We start from the raw sequence: 20,085 nt of genomic DNA on the forward strand, positions 1-20,085 counted from the left end.
GGTAGATATTTAAGTAGTGGGAGGAGGGCTGTGCCTTCTTAATTGGTGTTTTGTAGGAGGACTACTTTTCAAAGTTCATTGGTTGATTTCAAACACGATGTGGCAATTGTCCCTTAACATTCTCACTGTCCCTTCACCTGATTTTGTTCTTAACCTATGATCTTATGATACCCGTGTACCTAATCCGCCTTGAAAAAGCCCTCGGCCAAACACATGTTGGCTGTTCATTGTTCTATGCATGAAAATATGAATAAACACATTGTGATTGAAACCAACCAATGAACTTTGGAAATTATTCCTCCTACAAAACACCAATTAAGAAGCACAGCCCTTAACCCACTACCTAAACTTGTACCCTGCAATGGCTCTTGGGCGTAGCCATTTGTGAGACACGTGCCATCATTAAGATTGGGCCCTGACAACTGTAGCATAAAAACCCAGACTCCTCCACCCATCTCAGTAACCTTGGTAAATATTTAAGTATCAAAGTTTGATGGATTTTTTGAAATGGAAATGTCATTTAAAAAAAAAAATGTTTTAAGGGACACTCAGATATTAGTACAGTAATAAAATCCCTCATTAAGGAGGGTTATTGAAAATATTGTGTGTGCTAACCTAAGCGGACTATGATTCCCATGTACTCATGCCAAAACGCCTGTAAAGCCCTGGCACAGACACAAAATTCTAGGGGACGAAGGAGTGACATCACACAACCTTTGCCCCAGATGTGGCCTAACAGCTAGAGTGGTCAACCTCGAAGCTGGGGAACCGGGTTCGAGTCTCGGCAGGGATGCTCAATATCCTGTGATTCTGGGAAAATCACTTAATCCCCCTATGCCTAACAAAATAAATGTGTGTGTCTGTATTGCAACTGGTGCTCATGTAAAGTGCTCTGATACTTCGGATCACTTTGTGCTATATAAAACCCCCACAAAAAACAACAAGGGGTTATGGGGAAAGGCAGAGAATGTAAAGTACTAGTCTTTTGGGACCTGTTTAGTTTTTGTTTCTGAGACTCCCTTCCTAACCCCATAGGCCATGGTAACAAGGATAACAGAAGGAGAATGAAGGGCATGTTAGGGGTACCCGCTGGTACACCTGGCTAGACCACTTGACTTTTTTTGTGAAAAATGTTGGACAAACGCACACCAAAAATCACCAGCAAGAAGCCCTTGGGCATGCTATATTTCATTTTCAGATTATGGAGAATGAAGGCCCTACCTAACCCATTCATCCAGTCTCTAAAATGTCACAGAACATGTTCATTCAAGGCTTCAGACAGATGGTGACTGAACTAAATCTGGGTGTGCATAAAAACTAATTTTTATCTTCAAGCCTAAAATGCTCCATTAAAAACAACATTAGAGTTACCAAGGCTCTTCACAGACTAGCAAGATATACATATTTCTTCCTTCATAGAAGGCAGTACCTTGTGATGATTAATTCTAACCGCAGATTCCTCGTGTTGTTAATATCTCCAGGCACCAGGACCAGGAAACTCACTAAACAGTGCTACTGTGCTGGTAAGTGGTGCTCCGGCAAATGAAAGTGAACCTGCATAAAAGTGCGGCGCACATGCCCTGATAATAGTTTCTTTCTTTGTGCACCTTGATACCCGAATCTGGAGCACTGATCTTTTTCTTCATGCAAGGGAACATGTCAGCATCTAGGACTATAGGATTTAATTTATGTAGGTAATGTCTGTGGTGAATCCCCATGAGGTGGCCTCTGGTGTTTGGGTTTAGTGCATGACTCCAAGGCCTGCAACGACCATACCAAACTAATCTGAAAGCCATCCAAGAATTTGAGGAACACAGTGTCAACACTTTTGCAAGTTGGAGATCCCTAGAAGGCTCTCTCTCTGAAACACTTTCCTCACAGACACATGAGCACCAGTTGTGTTACAGTTGGATCCATTCATTTTGTTAGGCTGCTTTATTTCACTTTCACCAACTTCTCGACCAGAAGCTTAAATGTTTAAAAAGGACCGTGTGTTCCTTTTATTGCAGGATGCCGGTCCCTGAATGTATGAAAAGAAAGGCAAAGCATTAAAGGATCAGAAGAATATTTGAATAGTTGATCCTGACAATAACAAATGACCAGGTTTTGGCTGCTGTGGGAGATGCTATCATCCTTCCTGTTTGATCTTGTGCTAGTACACTATGATTTCTTCCTAGGTGGATTTCTTCTATGAAGTTTATAGGATGGCTGTCTCCACATTCTAATATTGTCAAAACATCTCAAGGGACTATTTTTTTCAGTCCACACAGTGATTATTCCTTTTGGTTGATATTTTACTTTGAATGTTTAACCTTTGCTATGGTTCATTTCTATGTTCACCTTAGGTCAAGCATAGCACCCAGCACAAATACATAGACTGTGTACTGATTTCACACCAACAGATGTATGGAGCAAAAGAACTAAGTGAGAACACAACTTCTACACGTCACTTGGGCCCTAAAAGTCACTGTTTCTCAATGGAAAATGTTCAATCTAACCTCCATCTAGATGAAAACATAATGCAAAAGTGACATTTCTATACTGCAATGAACATTGTTGTTGTAATTAATCTCCCTAATGGTATGTCCCATCCACCCCTTCCCCTATGACCCTGTTGGTATGCCCTACCCTGAAGCTTGCCATGGAATGTTGAGCCACTCTCCAGTGAGGAGAGTGGATGGTTAATAAACAGACCTGCTTTCACCTTATCTTGGTCTCTGGAGATGCCTAATTCCAACACTGGCGACGGACTGCGCAGGGGCAGAAGTTAACCATCTCCCCTTTGAGTACTCTCTCCACACACACACACACAAGAAGTATAGGAGCCTTGTGTAGGAAGTAACGATTTATATAAAGGACTCTTTGGAAGGTCAGTGATCCAAGGAACCATGCTGGAAGAAAAAGAACTCTGAATTCTAGGAGGAAGCGGTCGGAATAGTGACAGGGAAGTACGTGTACGGGTGGTGAGAGCCAACCTACTTCTGTGGTGTGGCACTAGGCTCTGTGGTGCGATATCTCCCACCTGTCACCCGTCCCTGTGCGAACCCTTGTATGCGGTGGATGATTGGAGTAAGGAACTGACGCGCGGTTAGCCCTGTGACTACTTTCAGGCTGGCGTGTGAAGTAACTGCAGAAGAGTTCCGTTCTGTGTTATCTTGTAAAGGATAAGACTGTCATAGAAGTCCTCCTATGTGGCTGCCTGGACTTAAAAGGAGATCGTAAATGTACTTTTGACTGCCTGTCAGGTTGGCGCGTGGAAGGGCTGACCGAGTGCTCTGCTACGTGTTCCTTTGGTGAAGTAAGAAAATAACTAGAGCCTACCTGTGCCTTTGTGCCTTTGTCTGTCCGGCAAAGAGGTTGACGCCTGTGGTTCCTTCGGTGCCTGTATTTGTACCATTGCGACGCCGTTTTGGGTCCTGCTGTCTCGGAGTGCCTGCGGTTGATGGCGTCTTATCCTCGATGGACTGGGTGAAGGCTGACACGATCGAGGTGTCCCGCTGTAGTGTGGATTTGGACAGCTTGTCGCCTCTGCGCCGCATTGTGGTGAGCTGGGGGCCGGGGACACGAAGATTCCTGTCAGCGTCTCAGAGCTTTCTCTAGCCGGATATTTGAGACGTTCCCTGGCGCACCAACAGCAGAGGGCCGGTATTTGTGTGAAATCATTAACTCTTCACGTACAAGGAACGCTGCCTTCTGCCTGGTACTGTTGCTTAGCGGGCACATCCTAAGCTACATAAGTAATGTTCTGGCTCTGTCCATAACCCTATTGGGATTGTCTACATCGAACAGGGAGAAGGAAGCCAGTATTTCTTTCGAGATTATCACTTTTGGCAAGGAGTTTTACCTATATATGTAATATTGTCCCTATAGTTATTCTGTTTGCTATTGAGAAAACCTACTAGTGTCCTCCTGGTTATTCTATTGTCTTCTGCTGGGGAGTCACCTAGGAGATTGTGTTTTTCCCTTTGTACAATAGTCAACCATGGCAGCAGCTAGTATGAGCCAACCCCCACCCTTTTTGAATGGGATAGGGGAACCAGAAATCAGCTGGAAGGAGTGGGTGAAACTATTTGAAGCATATTTGATAGCTGTGGGTGGTGAAAAGTACAAGCCAGAAAGGAAAAAACACATTCTATTACACAACTTAGGTAGGCAAGGGCGAAAAGTATACGAATCTCTTCCAATGTTAGAACAGGAGGGTGAGGATGAAACAGGTGTAGATGTATATGAGCAAACTATGGAGAAATTAGAAAAACATTTTGGGGACAAAATAAATGTAGTGTTGGAGCGCCATAAGTTTTTCAAAAGATGTCAGGGGAAGCAAGAATCCGTGCAAAATGTCATTGCTGCATTGTGGGGTTTAACACAGCTATGCGAGTTTGGTAACTTAACTGATTCCCTTATAAGGGATCAACTTGTAAGGTGTACCAATAATCCACGCATTCAGGAAAAGTTACTAGCTAAAAACCCAGGGTTAAGAGAAGCCATTGAAATAGCTAAATCTGTAGAACACACAGCTAGATGTATTAAGGAGATGAAAACCAATGGGGAGGAAGTAGCTTCTGTAAAGGATGAAGAGGATTGTAATGAGGTATGTAAGGTCAGGTCAAAAGAAAATTACGGAGTGAGAGGAGATCAAAAGGAGAAGGGTCCTAAGTGCTACAGGTGTGGCAGCAATAACCATTTTGCGACCTTTTACCAGTGCCCTGCCAGGTTTGTTACGTGTAAAAAATGTAATAGGAGAGGGCATTTCGCGAGAGTATGTAGAGATGGTGAACAACACACAAGAATTGATGGTAGGAGTACGGAGAAAAATGCAGCCAGGGAAGTAAAGTGCATAGAACCTAGAAGCGAGAAAATAATTTTGCAGGTAAAAGACATTGATGGTACTGTAAATGCTATTTACCCTAAATGTGATGTCTTCCTTGATGGCCAATGTGTAGAAATGTATGCAGATTCATGCTCGCCTTACACCTTACTGAATCAAGGTGATTTTGTGTCCATGAGAAATTGTAATGTAAAACAGTTAAAAATGCCTGACATTTCTCCCACAGGGTATAACAAGGGTAAAATACCGTTAGTGGGCATGAAAAATGTTCATCTACGCTTTAAAGACAGGGAGACCTTTGGTCCAGTGTATGTAGTGGAATCAGGATCCAACTTACTGGGATGGGTTCACCAAAAAGAGCTGGGAATCATCCTAGATCCCAATAGTGCTGAGCAGGTTTTACTCACTGACAGGTCCCAGGGGGGTGGAAACATTTGTGATGAATTTGGGCAACTATTCAGGGACGAGCTTGGTTGTCTACACATGTTCCAACACAGAATCAAGTTGAAGCATAACGCAAGAACAGTTGTACATAGACTATGCCCCGTACCCCTCAAGATGAAGGTACCACTAGAAGAGGAGTTGCGCAAACTTTGCGAATTGGATATAATTCAACCTGTAACCTGCACTGAATGGTTGGCTCCGATTGTCATCGCAGCCAAGGCCAGTGGGGAAGGCATTCGTCTTTGTGTGGACTTGCGCAGCCTCAACGACAATATATGGGTGGAGAGACATCCCTTGCCTATAATTAACGAGATGCTGAGCACCATGGGTCCAGCTAAATACTTCAGTGTGATCGATCTTTCCATGGCATATCACCAAATTGAACTTCATCCAGAAGCAAGGCCCCTCACGGCGTTCATCACCCCATTAGGAGCATTCATGTTCAAACGGATGCCCTTTGGCCTAGCGTCTGCAGCAGCCATTTTCCAGAAAGCGATGCAGAAAATACTGGAAGGAATAAAGAACACCATGTGTTTCCAGGACGACATCCTCGTGTATGGACAAACCGAGGAAGAACACGATGGGGTCACAAGACAGGTGTTCAGCTGACTTATGGAGGCCGGCTTGACTGTGAAGAAGGAGAAATGTAAAATAAAAGTGAAGGAAGTAGAGTACTTAGGCCACAAGATCACAGAAGATGGTTTCAGACCGAAGGGCAGTTTAATTCAAGCTGTGATGGAAGCACCTAGTCCCAAGAACAAAGAAGAACTAAGGTCCTTCTTAGGACTTTTAGAGTATATGTCAAAATACGTGGACAACTTTGCGGCCAAGTGTGAGCCCATGAGGGAATTGATGAAGAAAAACAAGGATTTCCAATGGAACAAGGAGCATGATGCTGTGGTTAAATCACTTAAAGAGGAATTGGTAACCTCCCCAGCATTAGGAACATTTGATGCATCTAAGAAAACCATCCTTGCCACAGATGCTTCTAACAAGGGCCTGGGTGCAACACTCATACAAAAAGATGGTAAAGAGGAGAAAATCATTGCGTTTGCATCCCAGAGTCTCACTAACCCAGAACGGAACTACTCCGTCATTGAAAGGGAGGCCCTGGCCTGTTTCTGGGCTGTCAGACATTTCAAGTTTTTCTTGTGGGGTTTAAGGTTCTCCATCCGAACCGATCATAAACCCCTCACCTTCATCTTTCCCGTGAAGGGATTAGAGAATTGTACACCTCGCATCAGCAGGTGGATCTTAGGGCTGGAACACTATAGGAAAGGAAAAAAAGATTGCGGATTTCCTGTCAAGGTCACCATTACCGGAGATGGAGGAAAAAGAAGAAGCCCTCGACAGTCCTATCCTAATGACAGAAACACCTGCTATCACGGAAGAGGAATGGGAAAAAGAGACCAAAGATGACAAAGAAATAAATGTGCTGAAGAAGTACATGGAAAATGGATGGCCAAGCAAAAAGAGTGAACTCGAAGCTAGCATTGAAGAGTTTTGGGAAGTGAGAAATGAGCTAAGTTTCATAAAAGGCAGAATATATCGTAATCACAGAGTGATTCCTCCCAAAGGCCTCAGGAAGAAGGTCATCGACTTGGCACATGAAGGTCACCTAGGGCGCAGCCTTACTAAAGCCAGAGTCCGGTCCAGTTTCTGGTTTCCCAGGATGGATGCCATGGCTGAACAAGCCGTTAAGGATTGTGGAGCGTGCGCTAAAAGCGACAAGTCAAAAGCTGTACAGAAAGCACCATTATCTCCAGTGGAAGTGCCAACCAAACCATGGAGCAAGCTGGCCATGGACATTATCGGGCCTATGCAAGAACTAGGAGAGAAGAGAAGATTCATGCTGGTGTTAATCGATTACACAACCCATTGGATCAAACAGAAGTTTGTCCACTCCGTCACCAAAAGGACTGTGATTGAGTTTTTGAACTGAATATTTGTTGAAGAGGGCATTCCAGTGACTTTGGTAACAGATAATGGAGTGCAATTTTGCTCGGAAGAGATGCATGCATTTCTCCAGGGTTTGAACATCAAACATGAGACCACCGCCCTATATTGCCCTAAAGCCAACGGTTTAGTCGAACGAGCAAACAGAATCATAAAGGAACACCTCCAATTGGCAGCAACCAACGGAATCCAGTGCAAAGAGGGCAGTGTATGTAAGCGCGAAGATTCACTTGATTACACGAGGAGGGCACTTCCACCCTCTGAAGACAAACAAATCCTTTTCACAGTATTACTGTCGCAGCACAGACAGGAACTATCACATACAACCTCTAAACAAGCATTTGCAATGCAATAGGTCTCGCATTTCCGAGAGTTTGAGCTATTAGCATTGTAAATGACAATGCCTTTCATTTATGCGTTTGAAAACCTGCAAGCTGTGCGTAAACAAGCACTTTGTACTTATAGCCCTTGCTTATGAGAAGCAAAGCTGGCAATCTCTTTTACTGACAGCCTTGCTTCTCGTAAGCAAGGCCTATACGTACAAAGTGCGTGTTCATGCACCGCTTGCAAGTTTTCAAAACAAATGAATAGAAGGAGTTGTCATTTACAATGCCAATAGCTCCACCTCTCGCAAATGCGAGACCTATTCCATTGAAAATGCTTGTTTTTTTCTTCTGGCAGTTTGTTATTTAAAGCGTCCAAGTTCTGTCCCTTGGGGTCAGAAGATGATAGTTCAATTGTAGGTTGATTGGTGCAAAGTTAGATACACAGCTGGTTCCAATCGCACAGCTAAAGGGAGGAAGCTAGTGTGAAGCAGAAAGTAGTCTAACCTGAAGTCAGCATCATATTTACAAAACAGAAAAAAGTATTCCCAATCTGTGGGATGCAGGAGTAGCCACGGATTAACAAAGGAGTGGTCTGACTTTAGATCCTAGAACAAGCCTGGATCTGCACAGTTTTGCTTGTGCGATCCATTTGCTCATGGCCAAGGACGTTATCTCAGTATTGGGGTCCTAAATGGACCAGATTACCAGAATGTGGCTTTGAATTGTCTTTCCATTGTAATTTTGGCAAATACATAGCAGCCATCAGGGCCTGACCAAGTTTTTAGAATTGCCAAATATAGGTTCTTATGGCTTAAAAGGTTGACTTTTTTCTTCCTGTAGCATTGAGTTTTGGATGTAGTTGACGGTTCAGTAGTGGTAGTACCTGATACTGTGATTACTTTACCCACATAATCTTGTTTCAGTTTATCTCCTTTCACCAATATGTGAGTCTTCTGCAAAAGAACTATATTAGACTTCTTAGATGTTAGATGAGAGTACTTTTTTCCATTTAACAAAACGTTGATACCTATTCACATTCAGGAACCAGAGGGAGAGGTTGCTAGATGTGGACATCATCCGGATGCAAGCACTAATATACCAATGGTGGTAAGACGTCCTAGCATTAAGTGTGAGGGTGGTATCTAGTTTGTGTAACGAAATAAGGAAAATCTAATCCTTAATTATGTTCACTGAGCTGTGTAGGGACCAAAGAGCACTAGATTATAGTACTTTTATAAGAGTGCGGTTCCTTCTGAAAGTTTATGGGCCGCCATGTGGTTTAACCACATGGCTGCTAGGCGTTTTCCCGTCCTGCGCTGAAAAAAAAAAAAATGACCATTAATCATGACGAGCTGGCCTTGTCATCCGCGCACGGCAGGTAAGCGCCATGACGAGCCCAGCTCGTCATTAGCTTCGAAGGGGTTAAGAAAACATGGGTTTGTAGGTGTTCTGCTTATCAATGAGAGCATAATGAGAGTAGTAAATGTAGTACAAGACTGAAGCATCTCCAAGGAGTTTGTTGTGCATACTAAGGTGGGGGGGGGGGGGCGTTGGGGCTGAAGAGTGGGATCTAGATTTTTCTCTAGCTCACTGAAGGGCATATTCTTGGGGGGAATCGTTGGGAAGGTGTTTATGGCTCATCCGGAGGGGGCCAACTTCTGCCTTAGAGCTTTCCAGTGCAGACTGAAGAGGAGTCACCACTGACTTGTTTTCACCGCATGGGGTTGGCAATACCTTCATCAGGTATGACCTATGGATTTCAGACGAGGTCCATGGCAGTTGGTGTAGGACTGTTGTCTGAAGGATTTTCCGCCACCCCCAAACTTCAGTAGATAAGAACCTTGGAGTTAGGATTGTCAACAAGCTCTCTAGAAGAGGTACGACCTGAGCAGGATTGTGCTAAGAGGCTTGCTGCCTCCCTCATTCCGAATTTAAAAACGAATTGCTGCTATCACAAATTTTACTGCTTTTTACTCTGTCACTCTGCTCCAGGGGAAGTGAGGGAGTTCATGGGATTAGGGATCATGCTGAGTTGGCGCCGGGTCAGCGTTCTAGTTGCTGAACCCGATGCGCAGCTGACAGCACAAATACGCCAGAAGGCGCGACCGCGCAGCAGACGTGCCGCTAGCACGCCAAAGCCATGCCTAAGGCAAGCCCATCTGCTCCCGATCTGAACTCCTGCATCTGGGCCCCCAGAAACTCTACACTATTCTAATTCGGTGCTGAAGTAGCTAAATAAAATTCCTGGTCCCAGCTGCATGCATACCATTTCCCTGGACGACTATCAGGCTAGGTGCAGAACCTGCGGTTTTAGATTTGCCCCATGGGTCTCCCACGCGGCTCCAAGGGGCCCCACCTATCAGCTCCTTTTGCTTAATTGCAGATCCCTCCCTAAATATACGGCAGAGATTTTCACGCTGCTAAAAGATCTTGGGCCGGAGGTTTTGTTTCTCACGGAGACATGGCTAAACTCACCGGGATACTTAATACAGAGGAAAGACAGAATGGTGGGGATGGTTGGTGGTATTGCCATAATATATAAAGATCTGGGCCAATTTGACAAATCCCTGATGGAGACCAGCACCTCGGCAAACTTTACTCTGCTGGGAGACTTCAATTTGCACTTCGATGACCCTTTGGCATCATTTGCAAGCAAACTAACGCAAGACCTGACTGCATGTCAACTACCCCAGAAGGTCTCCCAAGCAACTCATATCAAGGGTCACCTTCTGGATACTATTTTTTCATACCATGGTCTGACCATTTCCTTATTTCTACAATATGGTCCCCATCTACCCTTGCACTGCACTCAAACCCAATGTGACCTCTGGTCCGACCTTGGTCCAAACTCCCGTTGGAAGAGTGGGTTCAGGTAAGGAAAAAATACCAAACCTAATTTGGAACTCAATCCTAGCATAGATTACCTGAAGTTCACACACTGGATTGAGGAATCTCTGAATACAGTGCTTCCAAAGAAACTAATCCAGAAGAAAATAGGTTGCAACAAGAACGCATGGTGGTTCCCTGAACTGCAGGCGCTAAAACAAAAATGCAAACGCCTAGAGAGGAGCTGGAGGAAGGACTTCTCAGCAGCAAAGAAACAAGAATATAGGTTAGCCATTGGTATTTACAAGGCTGAAATAAAACGAGCTCAAGCCTCGTATTATACGAAAAAGATGTCGGGGCAGCCAATTCCTCCAGAGAGACCTTCTTGATTGCAAAAAAACTTCTTAAAGCTCCAGATCCCCCGGCGGCCCCCGACCAGTTAGGAGACCGCTGTAATGTACTGGCAGAATTCTTTGCCACCAAGGTTCACAATATTCTTAAACACCTCCCACAAAAAGAAAATGACACACTCGAGGTGATTGCTGCATGCCAGCTTGGAGGTAAATACAATTTGGAGACCGTCACACCGCTGATTCAGGTGTCACTCTTAGCTACTTTATCTAAGGTTAAATCAGGGTTACCATTGGATCCTGTACCTCTCATTGTTTTAAAGTTGGCAGCGACTAAGGTGGCTCCCAGTATGACCCGTCTGATCAACTCGTCCATCTCAATAGGGATCGACCCCCCCCCACCCCAACTGGAAGAAAGCTATGGTAAAAGCTCTGCTCAAAAAGCCACACTTGGATCCAGCAGATTTGAGCAACTATCGCTGCTTCCGGCAATCGGAAAAATGGCAGAGAAAACAGTCAACCATACCATTTCCATGTTCCTGGAATCCAATCTCCTACTCCACCCTTCTTAAATGGGTTTTCGCCCATGCCAGGGCACCGAGACCGCCTTATTGGCGGTTGTGAAGGAAGCAAGGAAGATTCTCGACTCGGAAGGCACAGCCACCATAATTCTCCTCGACCTAAGCGCGTCCTTCGACACGGTGAACCACCAGATCCTGGCTCACCGCCTCAAAAATTTAGAAGTGTCCGGAAAGGTGCTATCATGGCTCAAATCCTTTCTGGAGGGTAGGTGTTTTCATGGAAGTCACTAATTGGATGAGTCTTTCCCAACTAAAACTCAATGGTGACAAGACTGAGATTATGCGACTTGGTAACCAGCTAAACTTTAAAGCCAACACCATGTGGCCTGCCTGTATGGGCCCAGCACCCACACCGAAAACAGAAATAAAAAGCCAGGGTGTTCGGCTGGACCATGTTCTTTCATCAAAGTTCAAGCCAGGAAAACGACAGCACTCTTTTTTTGGCTTACTAAGAATGACTCGCAAAGATTTGCCAATACTACCAGAGCAAGCTAAAAAAACTCTGGTCCAAGCACTTATCCTATCTAGAAGAGACCACAGAAATCCCTTTACCTGAACACACCCCTCCCCCCCCCCCTCCACGTAATCTCAAAATTGCAGAACGTGCAGAATTCTGCTGCAAAGCTGCTTACGGGAACCCAGAAACGAAGCGCTGCAAAACCGACACTACGCATGCTCCATTGGTTAACGGTGCAGGAAAGAATCCACTTCAAGGCCCTGTGCGTCGCCCATAAGTCTCTAGGTGGCAATGGGCCTCCCAATATCAAATTCTTGATCCGCCCTTAGAAGGCCTCCAGAAGCCTTCGCTCGGATGAGATGTACCTCGCAGTGGTACCAAGGATAAAGAAGGCCAGAAGTGGAGGCTGCCACTTTTCATATAATGCATCCAAGCTGTGGAACATCTTGCCGCTGCAGCTGCCGAGACAACCTAACCACTTAGCCTTTCGTAAACAACTCAATACCTGGCTCTTTCCTTAGAAGGCAGTCCCTACTCTAGTGACCATACAGCGCTGGGATGCTTCCGGGTAGCCATGGGCTATATAAAAATCCCTTCTATTCTATACTTGTTACTGTCTGATCCTTTCTGCAATTGCCACCTATTTACTTTGCTGCGGTCAATTTGAAAATTTGTGGATCTCCTTCCTCAAACAGCCCACAGGAGAGATGTTCACATGTTAGTAACTCCCCAGTTGGAATATGGAAACCTATTGTACTTGGGTACCTCAAATAAATGGATCAAAAGATTGCAAACAGTACAAAATACTGCAGAATGCCTCATCCTGTGGCAGTCACAGACGGGAATCTGTTACCAGATAACTATATGAGTTACACTGGCCCGGTAGCAGGAAAAAGGTCCTCTTCAAGGCACTTTTTGTTTTGCACTGGATGATCTACAAACAGGGTTCACAGTATTTGACAAACAGGATCCATCATTATCATCCATCCTTCCCCTAAAGGTGCTTGGCGTTCCGAGTTAGAGTGCCACATTCTGGAAAAGTCAAATTTGAGGGACATACTTTCTCAGTGCTGGATTGCAAGGAATAAAATTTGATGCCTCACAGTCTGAAGATCATCTCCCAGGAATTCACACTTAGGAAGGCACTAAAGATCTATCTCTATGCCTTCGTCTGGGGATGATGTCACAACGTGAAAACTGGATGTCTTTAGTGCAAGAACACTGAGTAGCCGAGTGCTTACTAAATTCTCTCAATAGTTTTTTCATTCAGGTTCATGAGACTACTCAAATTAGGCCTGGTTGGTGAACTTCGCTCCGTTCGCAGAGTTTGTGGAGTTTTCGGCACTCTGCAGAGCACGCAGAATGCAGAAAACTCCGCTTTGCGATGTGCAGCAAAGTTTTTTCTCCGCTCGCGAATGGTACGTTCGCCAGCGCGAGCTGCCGCTCGGGTAGAATTTCTACCCGAGCATCAAAAATACCAACACAAACTGCACTGCACTCTGCCACTTGCGGAACTTCGCAGAGTTTTTTGGTACCTTCACGGAGTCCCGCGTAGCAGAACTCCGCGAACTACGCCCAGGTAACTCAAATTCCCATGTTGTCCCCTTGATATGTTTTCCCCGTTTTCATTGCTTGATTTTGCTTCCGAGAAAGTGTCGCACATAATTACACTGAAATAATGAAAATGTCAAATGTTGCATTTGGAAACGTTGACAGCTATGTTGTTTGTCCATGAATAAGACAACAGCGGTAACCAATAAAAGATCCAGTTTCCTCTTGTATCATTTGGTGTAGATATTTACAGATGTAATGCCCCCAGGAAACAGCAATTACAACGCAGCTGTTTCCCCGCAAGCGTTACCACACATGCAATGTAACTATGCATGTGATGTAACTATGCATTTGTTTTACATTGCACGTGCTTTTACCACGCATGCAATATAAAAAAATATAGACGATCCACCTCGTTGTGAGGAAACAGAGGCTTTGCCGTTTCCTCACAATGACGTGCACGGACCCTCAGACCCGATGTGCAGCAGGAACCAGGATGAGAGAGGAACCACGAGGAGGGAATGATAAGGGGGATTGGGCCTGGGATGGATGTTAGTTTTTTAGGGTGAAAGGGGGTCGGGGTTGGGGTGTGTGTGCAGTGAAGGGTACTGTTTTAGGGTAGGGTCGGGGAGGTTGTGCAGGGTGGTGTTTTAGGGTAGGGAGAGGGCTGAGGTCGTAGTGTTTTAGGGTAGGGCTGTGGGGGGTTGTGCAGGGTAGTGTTTTAGGGTAAGGAGAGGGCTGGGGGTCGGGGCGGGTCGTGCAGGGGGTAGTGTTGAGGGTCGTGCAGGGTAGTGTTTTAGAGTGGGAAGAGGACTGGGGGTCCCGGGAGGGTTGTGCAGGGGGTAGTGTTTTAGGGCTTAAGGTAGGGTCAGGGGGTCATGCAGGGTAGTGTTTTAGTGTAGGGAAGTCGTGCAGGGGTAGTGTTGTACGGTTTAGGATAGGGTCTGGGGTTGTGCAGGGTAGTGTTATAGGGTAGGGTGACGAACGGGCGTTGGAGGGAGGGTCGTGCAGGGGTACTAAATTAGGGTTTAGGGTAGGGCAATGTAGTGTAACTTACCTTAGATACTTTTATCAAGAGTATACCTTTACCACGCATGCTTTTGCGTTGTAAAGGAATGCGTGGCAAAGGGATATTCATGGTAAAAGTATGCAAAGTAATGGTAGGTAGTGGTAAAAGACAACGTGTAGTAATACCTGCATTGTTATGACACGCGTGGTATTAGTACGCATTGTAACCTGTCATATTCAATGCCTCCATATAACCACTAGATGACAGTGCATCATTAAAAAAGAATGGTGCTGCTGTTTACCAGAGAAGAGAGACACCAAGTGGCCTGGAGTATATCAATACCCTGCTGTCTGCCCAATCCAAGATGTCTGTTCTCTACAAGCCTCTGGTTCATGTCCATCAGAGCCTGTGAGGAGATTTAAGGAGCCCTGGGTAAGCTGAATTCTGGGGTGGGTGATTGTGTCACAGAGCAGGTAGTGGTATGAGCAAGTCTGTCTCTCTAAGCGCTGGTATGAGGGGCGGTTTCCCACTATGTTCGTAGAGGAATCACCGCAAGCCCTCCAAATGGCCCCATATGGTTAGTCTGTCTGGAAGGCAGCAGCTCAGAAGAAGCACCACCACAGGGTTGCGGGTGCGCACTGCCAAGTGGCTCTCTACAGGGCGATCAGTGTAAGCCATAGAATGCAGGAGCAGCACTGTACTGCCCACCCGAAGAGGGGCAGCTAATTCAGGACCTGATTTAGTTAGGATAACAATATTTACTACATCAGGGGGAAGGAGTAAAATACTTTGTCGTCCTTACAGAATACCCGTCCTATGACTGTAGAGTTGTCCACTGGCCCAACGGACTAGCTAGTTATTGACAGGAACCACCATCCTCTCAATGAGTTAAAAAATTATTGACCATCCACGTCAAACAATATGGTCGCCCATTAAACTTTTGGCTTATTTTTTTTCTTACTGACAAAATAAGAAGAATGGGATTTTGTTTGCCAAAACAAAAACTAATGATTCCTCCCCACACCATGGGAGAAAACTCCCATTTAAACGTGTTTACTGTCCCTTATTTCCAGGTTTTCCACTCATCAGGCACGCAGTCGACTGGCAAAACCTCAGGCGGATATTACTCCATTGGGCTACTGGAGAAAGTCTGAAACAGAGACAAAGCTTTGTTGCTGGATTACTTAACGTCTGCCCAACTATAAACGAGATGGGAAGTCATTCAGTTTAGCGGAGAGGATACTGCTGTGATGGAGTACACTCTCCGCCAAACTAACTCAAATTCTACCGCCCACCACTACCTTTTTGTGTCACAGTTGAGAGCTAGAAATGACACCAGTGAGGTGTAATGATTTTCTTTGTTTGTCCACTTACAAATGAATTGTAAGCAACCATCTTCATTGTGGAATTGGGGCCTGTTTATATTCTGGCTCATGAAATAAGTGTCTTTCTTCATTGACAGGTAAATAGGTACAGGTGGTTGCCACATACCAGACTTGCAGCCCAGATTTAAAAACCACAATTTTCAGTTGTTCTATCCCTTAATTTTAGTGTTGACTCTTCTTTTAAAAGTTTATAGGTGTTAGAATGTTATTGAACTCACTCATTCCAGGTTCAGTCAGATAGCTGTAGCGCTTACGTAAAGCAAGAGACACAAAGTTCTGGCGCCGCTCTACTTTCTCGACCTGCAGAAGAAATACACAAACATTTGGTAGCACATCTTTGCAACTATCTAGTGCTAACTTTTCTAGTTACTAAGAGGGTAATTTAAGTTGGTGAGGAAACAAGTTACATTAACACAGGACATGTGAACTAATGCCATTGAACATTTGCGACAGACAGTACATAGCACAGCAGTGCTTTGGTCTAACCATCATATACACGCTTTAAAAGCACATACATAAAAGTGGATGCCCACTTAAGGTGAACACATTTACGACAAAAAAACAATGGCATGAGTTTTAACATTCACAAAATGCACTGCTGCAACTCTCAATAATCAAAATATGTTCAACGTTTAACATTATTTGGCTACAACTGGGAGATGGAGGGATCCATTACTTACCCAACCTTAACCAGGCATACTACACCAAGGAGTATAATGATTAACCATAGCACTATCCAGAGACAGATATATGAGGATTTTAAATTTACTGCTGGATTACGTTACTAATCTAGAGCTAAAGTGTTACATTAGAAAATATTGAGGAGTCCAATGAGGATCTTTGCAAGAATTTTAATTTCAAGTGCTGTTAGAAAATGATCAGCTTTTACCTTCACAAATGGAAAAAGAAACAGCTAAAATCTCATGACAAGAAATGTGTGAATTATTCCACAACAAACTGGGATCAGAGTAGCTTTGCATGGTGGTACTCTGGGCAGCAAGCAAACAAGACTTTACTTGCACAGTCTATGTGGCCTTCATGGTATTAGCTTATTTACCTCTATCCTAGCCCTGCAAATTGTGCCAAGGGAACAGCTATGATGGGTACTTGTGCTGAGTTGCAGGAGGGATGGATGTACATGATTTAATTTCTTCTTAGGAAAAAAAGAAATACTGAAAAATTCATGTCCTCTTGGAAATAGTATTTTGAGTTTTGTTTTGTGCATTTCTTCTGAGCCTCACACTCTTCTCCCTGTACTTCTTTTAATACAGTTACAAGAATTGCAAATATGATACACAGCTAGACAGGTTCCTCTGAGGGCTTAAATTCAAAACATTTCAGATTTGTGATGCTTGCACAAGGAAACTACATTTCTGTTCAATAATGTCTGTAATATTGGATGTATTTCATCGAATACAATGCCACAGAGTTTTTCATTTACAGTGAGTTACATTCTTTAAAATATGGGGCCAGGCAAAGTACATTATGGCAGTGAACTATGACACATCATTAAACTTAAAGAACAAAATAGCATCTGATATGTTTCCTTTATGCAAAATACCGGAGGATCAGTGTTTTTTTAAAATGGTGAACACATTATGAAAACACTAAATTCTTATTAGTGTAAACTTTTACATATTAAAACTATTTATGGTCAGGATACATTTAATTTTTCAACAAATCACTGATGTTTATTTATAGGTTTTTGACCAAGAATGGAAAAAAATTACACTCATGCTTTGTTTTTTCAAGAGAAGTGTCTTCTTGAAGCAAGCATGACATGAAGAATTGATTTTATAAGGGATCATTAATTTGTTTATAAAATGTTTAGCTCTTCTATGTTATTTCTGATTGTCATGATTAATAAGGCTAGGCTGCGGCAAATGTAAAAGCTAGAAAGTGATAAAAGTGTGCCTAAGATGAGGGACAAACATTTTAGTGTCTTCAGAACTAATATTCAACCTCAAACCCTCAATTTAAGAATTAGGTCTTGTGCTATGACTAGCCCAGCTGAAGTTACTAGAAATAATATGCCTAATTCAGAAACTTTCAGTGCACAGAAATTCTGCTTAAGAGCATAAAACATTTAATCTATGGGTGCATTGTAAACTATTCAAAGAATCAGGATCAGCGGGAATTTCCACTCAGAGGCATATCTTATGACTGTGGAAAGACAGATTAGGGATAAATATAATATAATTAGCATATTCACAAACCTTCTCTGAGGTTTTACACACATTTCAACACCTACACTTAGGGGCAAAAGAAATGAAGCTAGGGTGCGAACTGAGCATGAAAAATACTCAAATGCCCTGTTATTTTGAGGATGTGTAGCGGAAAGGAGGTCACCCGCGGGGGAATAGATCTTCGTGGTGAATACAAAACATGGTGTATGCAAATGCACGTTTGTCCCATACTTACTAATTCAAATAGCCTGCGTGCATGCAATTCTTATGTGTAGTCAGCATGAGAAAACATGAGAATCAAAACTTTGTATAGCTTATCCTTGTATACTCCTGAAGATGGTTTTGAAAATGTGTCAGAACTGTGTCACGGGGGAAACCGAACGTGTGGATTGCCAACATATTAAAGGTCCTATGTGAAGTGGCCATGGTGATTTAGGAAGGAATATTTAAAATGAGACATTAAGGTATTAGGGCTAAACCCATAGTCACCACCAAAGCTGCTGCTTTCACTATTAGAAAAATACCTTTTCCTTCACACCACATTCGAAAGACACCTACAAATGTGGCTGAAAATTCATGGGCAATGCTACAGCATTATGTTATTGAACAACGTATACATTTGCAGCAAAATGTCACCAATGGTTTTAAAAAGGATATTACTCTACACTCGGACCGCATACGTTTAAAAATAAAATAGGCTGTTGTCATATTACCTCTTCATCTTGATCTGACTCGGTTTCCTTTTGGTCCCAAGATGCAATGCAGAGACAAGGAATATTATAGTGGACAGCAGGGAAAAGAATATCAGGATATGAAAACGACTAAGTTGGCAGCACAACATACAAGCTGATTTAGCATGTACAGTGAACAAAGTGAACACAATGGACAGTATCTCAACACAAAACATTACTCTCAACCCAATGCCAGTGATCAGGAAGTGGAATCACATGCCCCCATCTCGCACACCATAGGAATCGGGCAAAACAACAACAGAAAGACTTCTACCGCACTCTACAGGTAAGCAACAGCACACATAGAACACTAGGTCTTGCAGCTATTCTAATTTACTATTAGCATAATGTTAAACTATTAATAGCAAGACAAACTAGGAGATAACAATTTGTTGTAACTGTACCTTTTTGTGAGCAGGCAGAGTGATGTTCAAGTTGCAGACCGCAGTTTGTGGCAGGCCTTTTGTAGTCTTTGGCTCTTTCAAAAAGGACAAACGACCGCAGGGTTCCTGGCTATTGTCTCTGACCTACAAAGAATAATTGTGATTGACATTCATAAATAAAGTAATTTTTACTCTACTAAGATAGTTCAAGTTCAAAACAACTTTATTTCGATTCATAATGAATCATAAAAAGCACATATCACATAGCACTCTACTAAGATAGATTTATAATACGCTGATGGCCATCACCTAAAATAGGATGACACAAGGCGAAGCTTGGCAGCTTCGGGCATCTTGTGGGAGTGGTCAGCTGGTGAATAAAATGTGTGCTCATTCAACTGCTGGAGGAATGAATTATGGCAACTAATATAATGATGTACAAAAATGCAATAAGATTTTTGGCAGTTCATGATTGGAGGTGTCAATGCTGTTTGCCATGAAGATCCATCATTTTATGTACAGAAGTTGCATATCAATTGTGGGAGTAGAGAAATTGGGTTTTAGGATGATAATCAGGGAAATTTCTGCTGATTTTAGGGCATTCCAAAATTTCACAGGGACGCTGTTTGTCAACCATTTTGCACAGTACTAAACATGTTGGTGTCAATAGTTTATTTGGCAGAATCTGTCTATAGAGAAAGTTACATTTATAATTTTGCACAAGTATTTCTTTATATATAGTTTGTTTCGATTAAATACATGGTTTGACCAAAAATGTGAATCAAACTTGAAGTAAGAATGTAGCATGAACATTATCTTAGTTTGGTAATATTTATTCATTGGCATGTTTTTATACAATTCTTTGTGCGAGCTCACAATCTTGCCTTGAAAATATATTAAAAGATATAACTCATTAGAATTATACAAATCTATTGGCAAATTAGCAATTTTATGAAATCCTTCAGTTATATTTCTTAAAAAGTTAATTTGACTAAATTTCACTTGGAATTTAAATCTCCTTAATATACAATTAGACGTGTTTGTCTTCGGTGCTTGTCAGCTGCATAGCATG

At 43.1% G+C, this 20,085-nt stretch overlaps 1 protein-coding gene across 11 annotated transcripts in view; it reads right to left on the minus strand.

The window, feature by feature from the left end:
- ANK3 (ankyrin 3) overlaps window positions 1–20,085 on the minus strand; it is a 2,005,091-nt gene that overhangs the window by 142,497 nt on the left and 1,842,509 nt on the right. For 8 of the 11 annotated variants that reach the window (XM_086921764.1, XM_086921763.1, XM_086921757.1 and 5 more), the window contains 3 exons: window positions 19,035–19,157; window positions 18,613–18,639; window positions 15,932–16,013 (listed from right to left, as the gene is read on the minus strand). In XM_086921764.1, the coding sequence (XP_086777890.1) occupies window positions 15,932–16,013; window positions 18,613–18,639; window positions 19,035–19,157 (232 nt within the window). The remainder of the gene's footprint in view (window positions 1–15,931; window positions 16,014–18,612; window positions 18,640–19,034; window positions 19,158–20,085) is intronic. The other 3 variants (XM_086921765.1, XM_086921767.1, XM_086921766.1) reach the window with 1 other exon arrangement.

This window comes from Lissotriton vulgaris, chromosome 5 (assembly GCF_964263255.1).
Source record: "Lissotriton vulgaris chromosome 5, aLisVul1.2, whole genome shotgun sequence".
NCBI lineage: Eukaryota > Metazoa > Chordata > Amphibia > Caudata > Salamandridae > Lissotriton > Lissotriton vulgaris.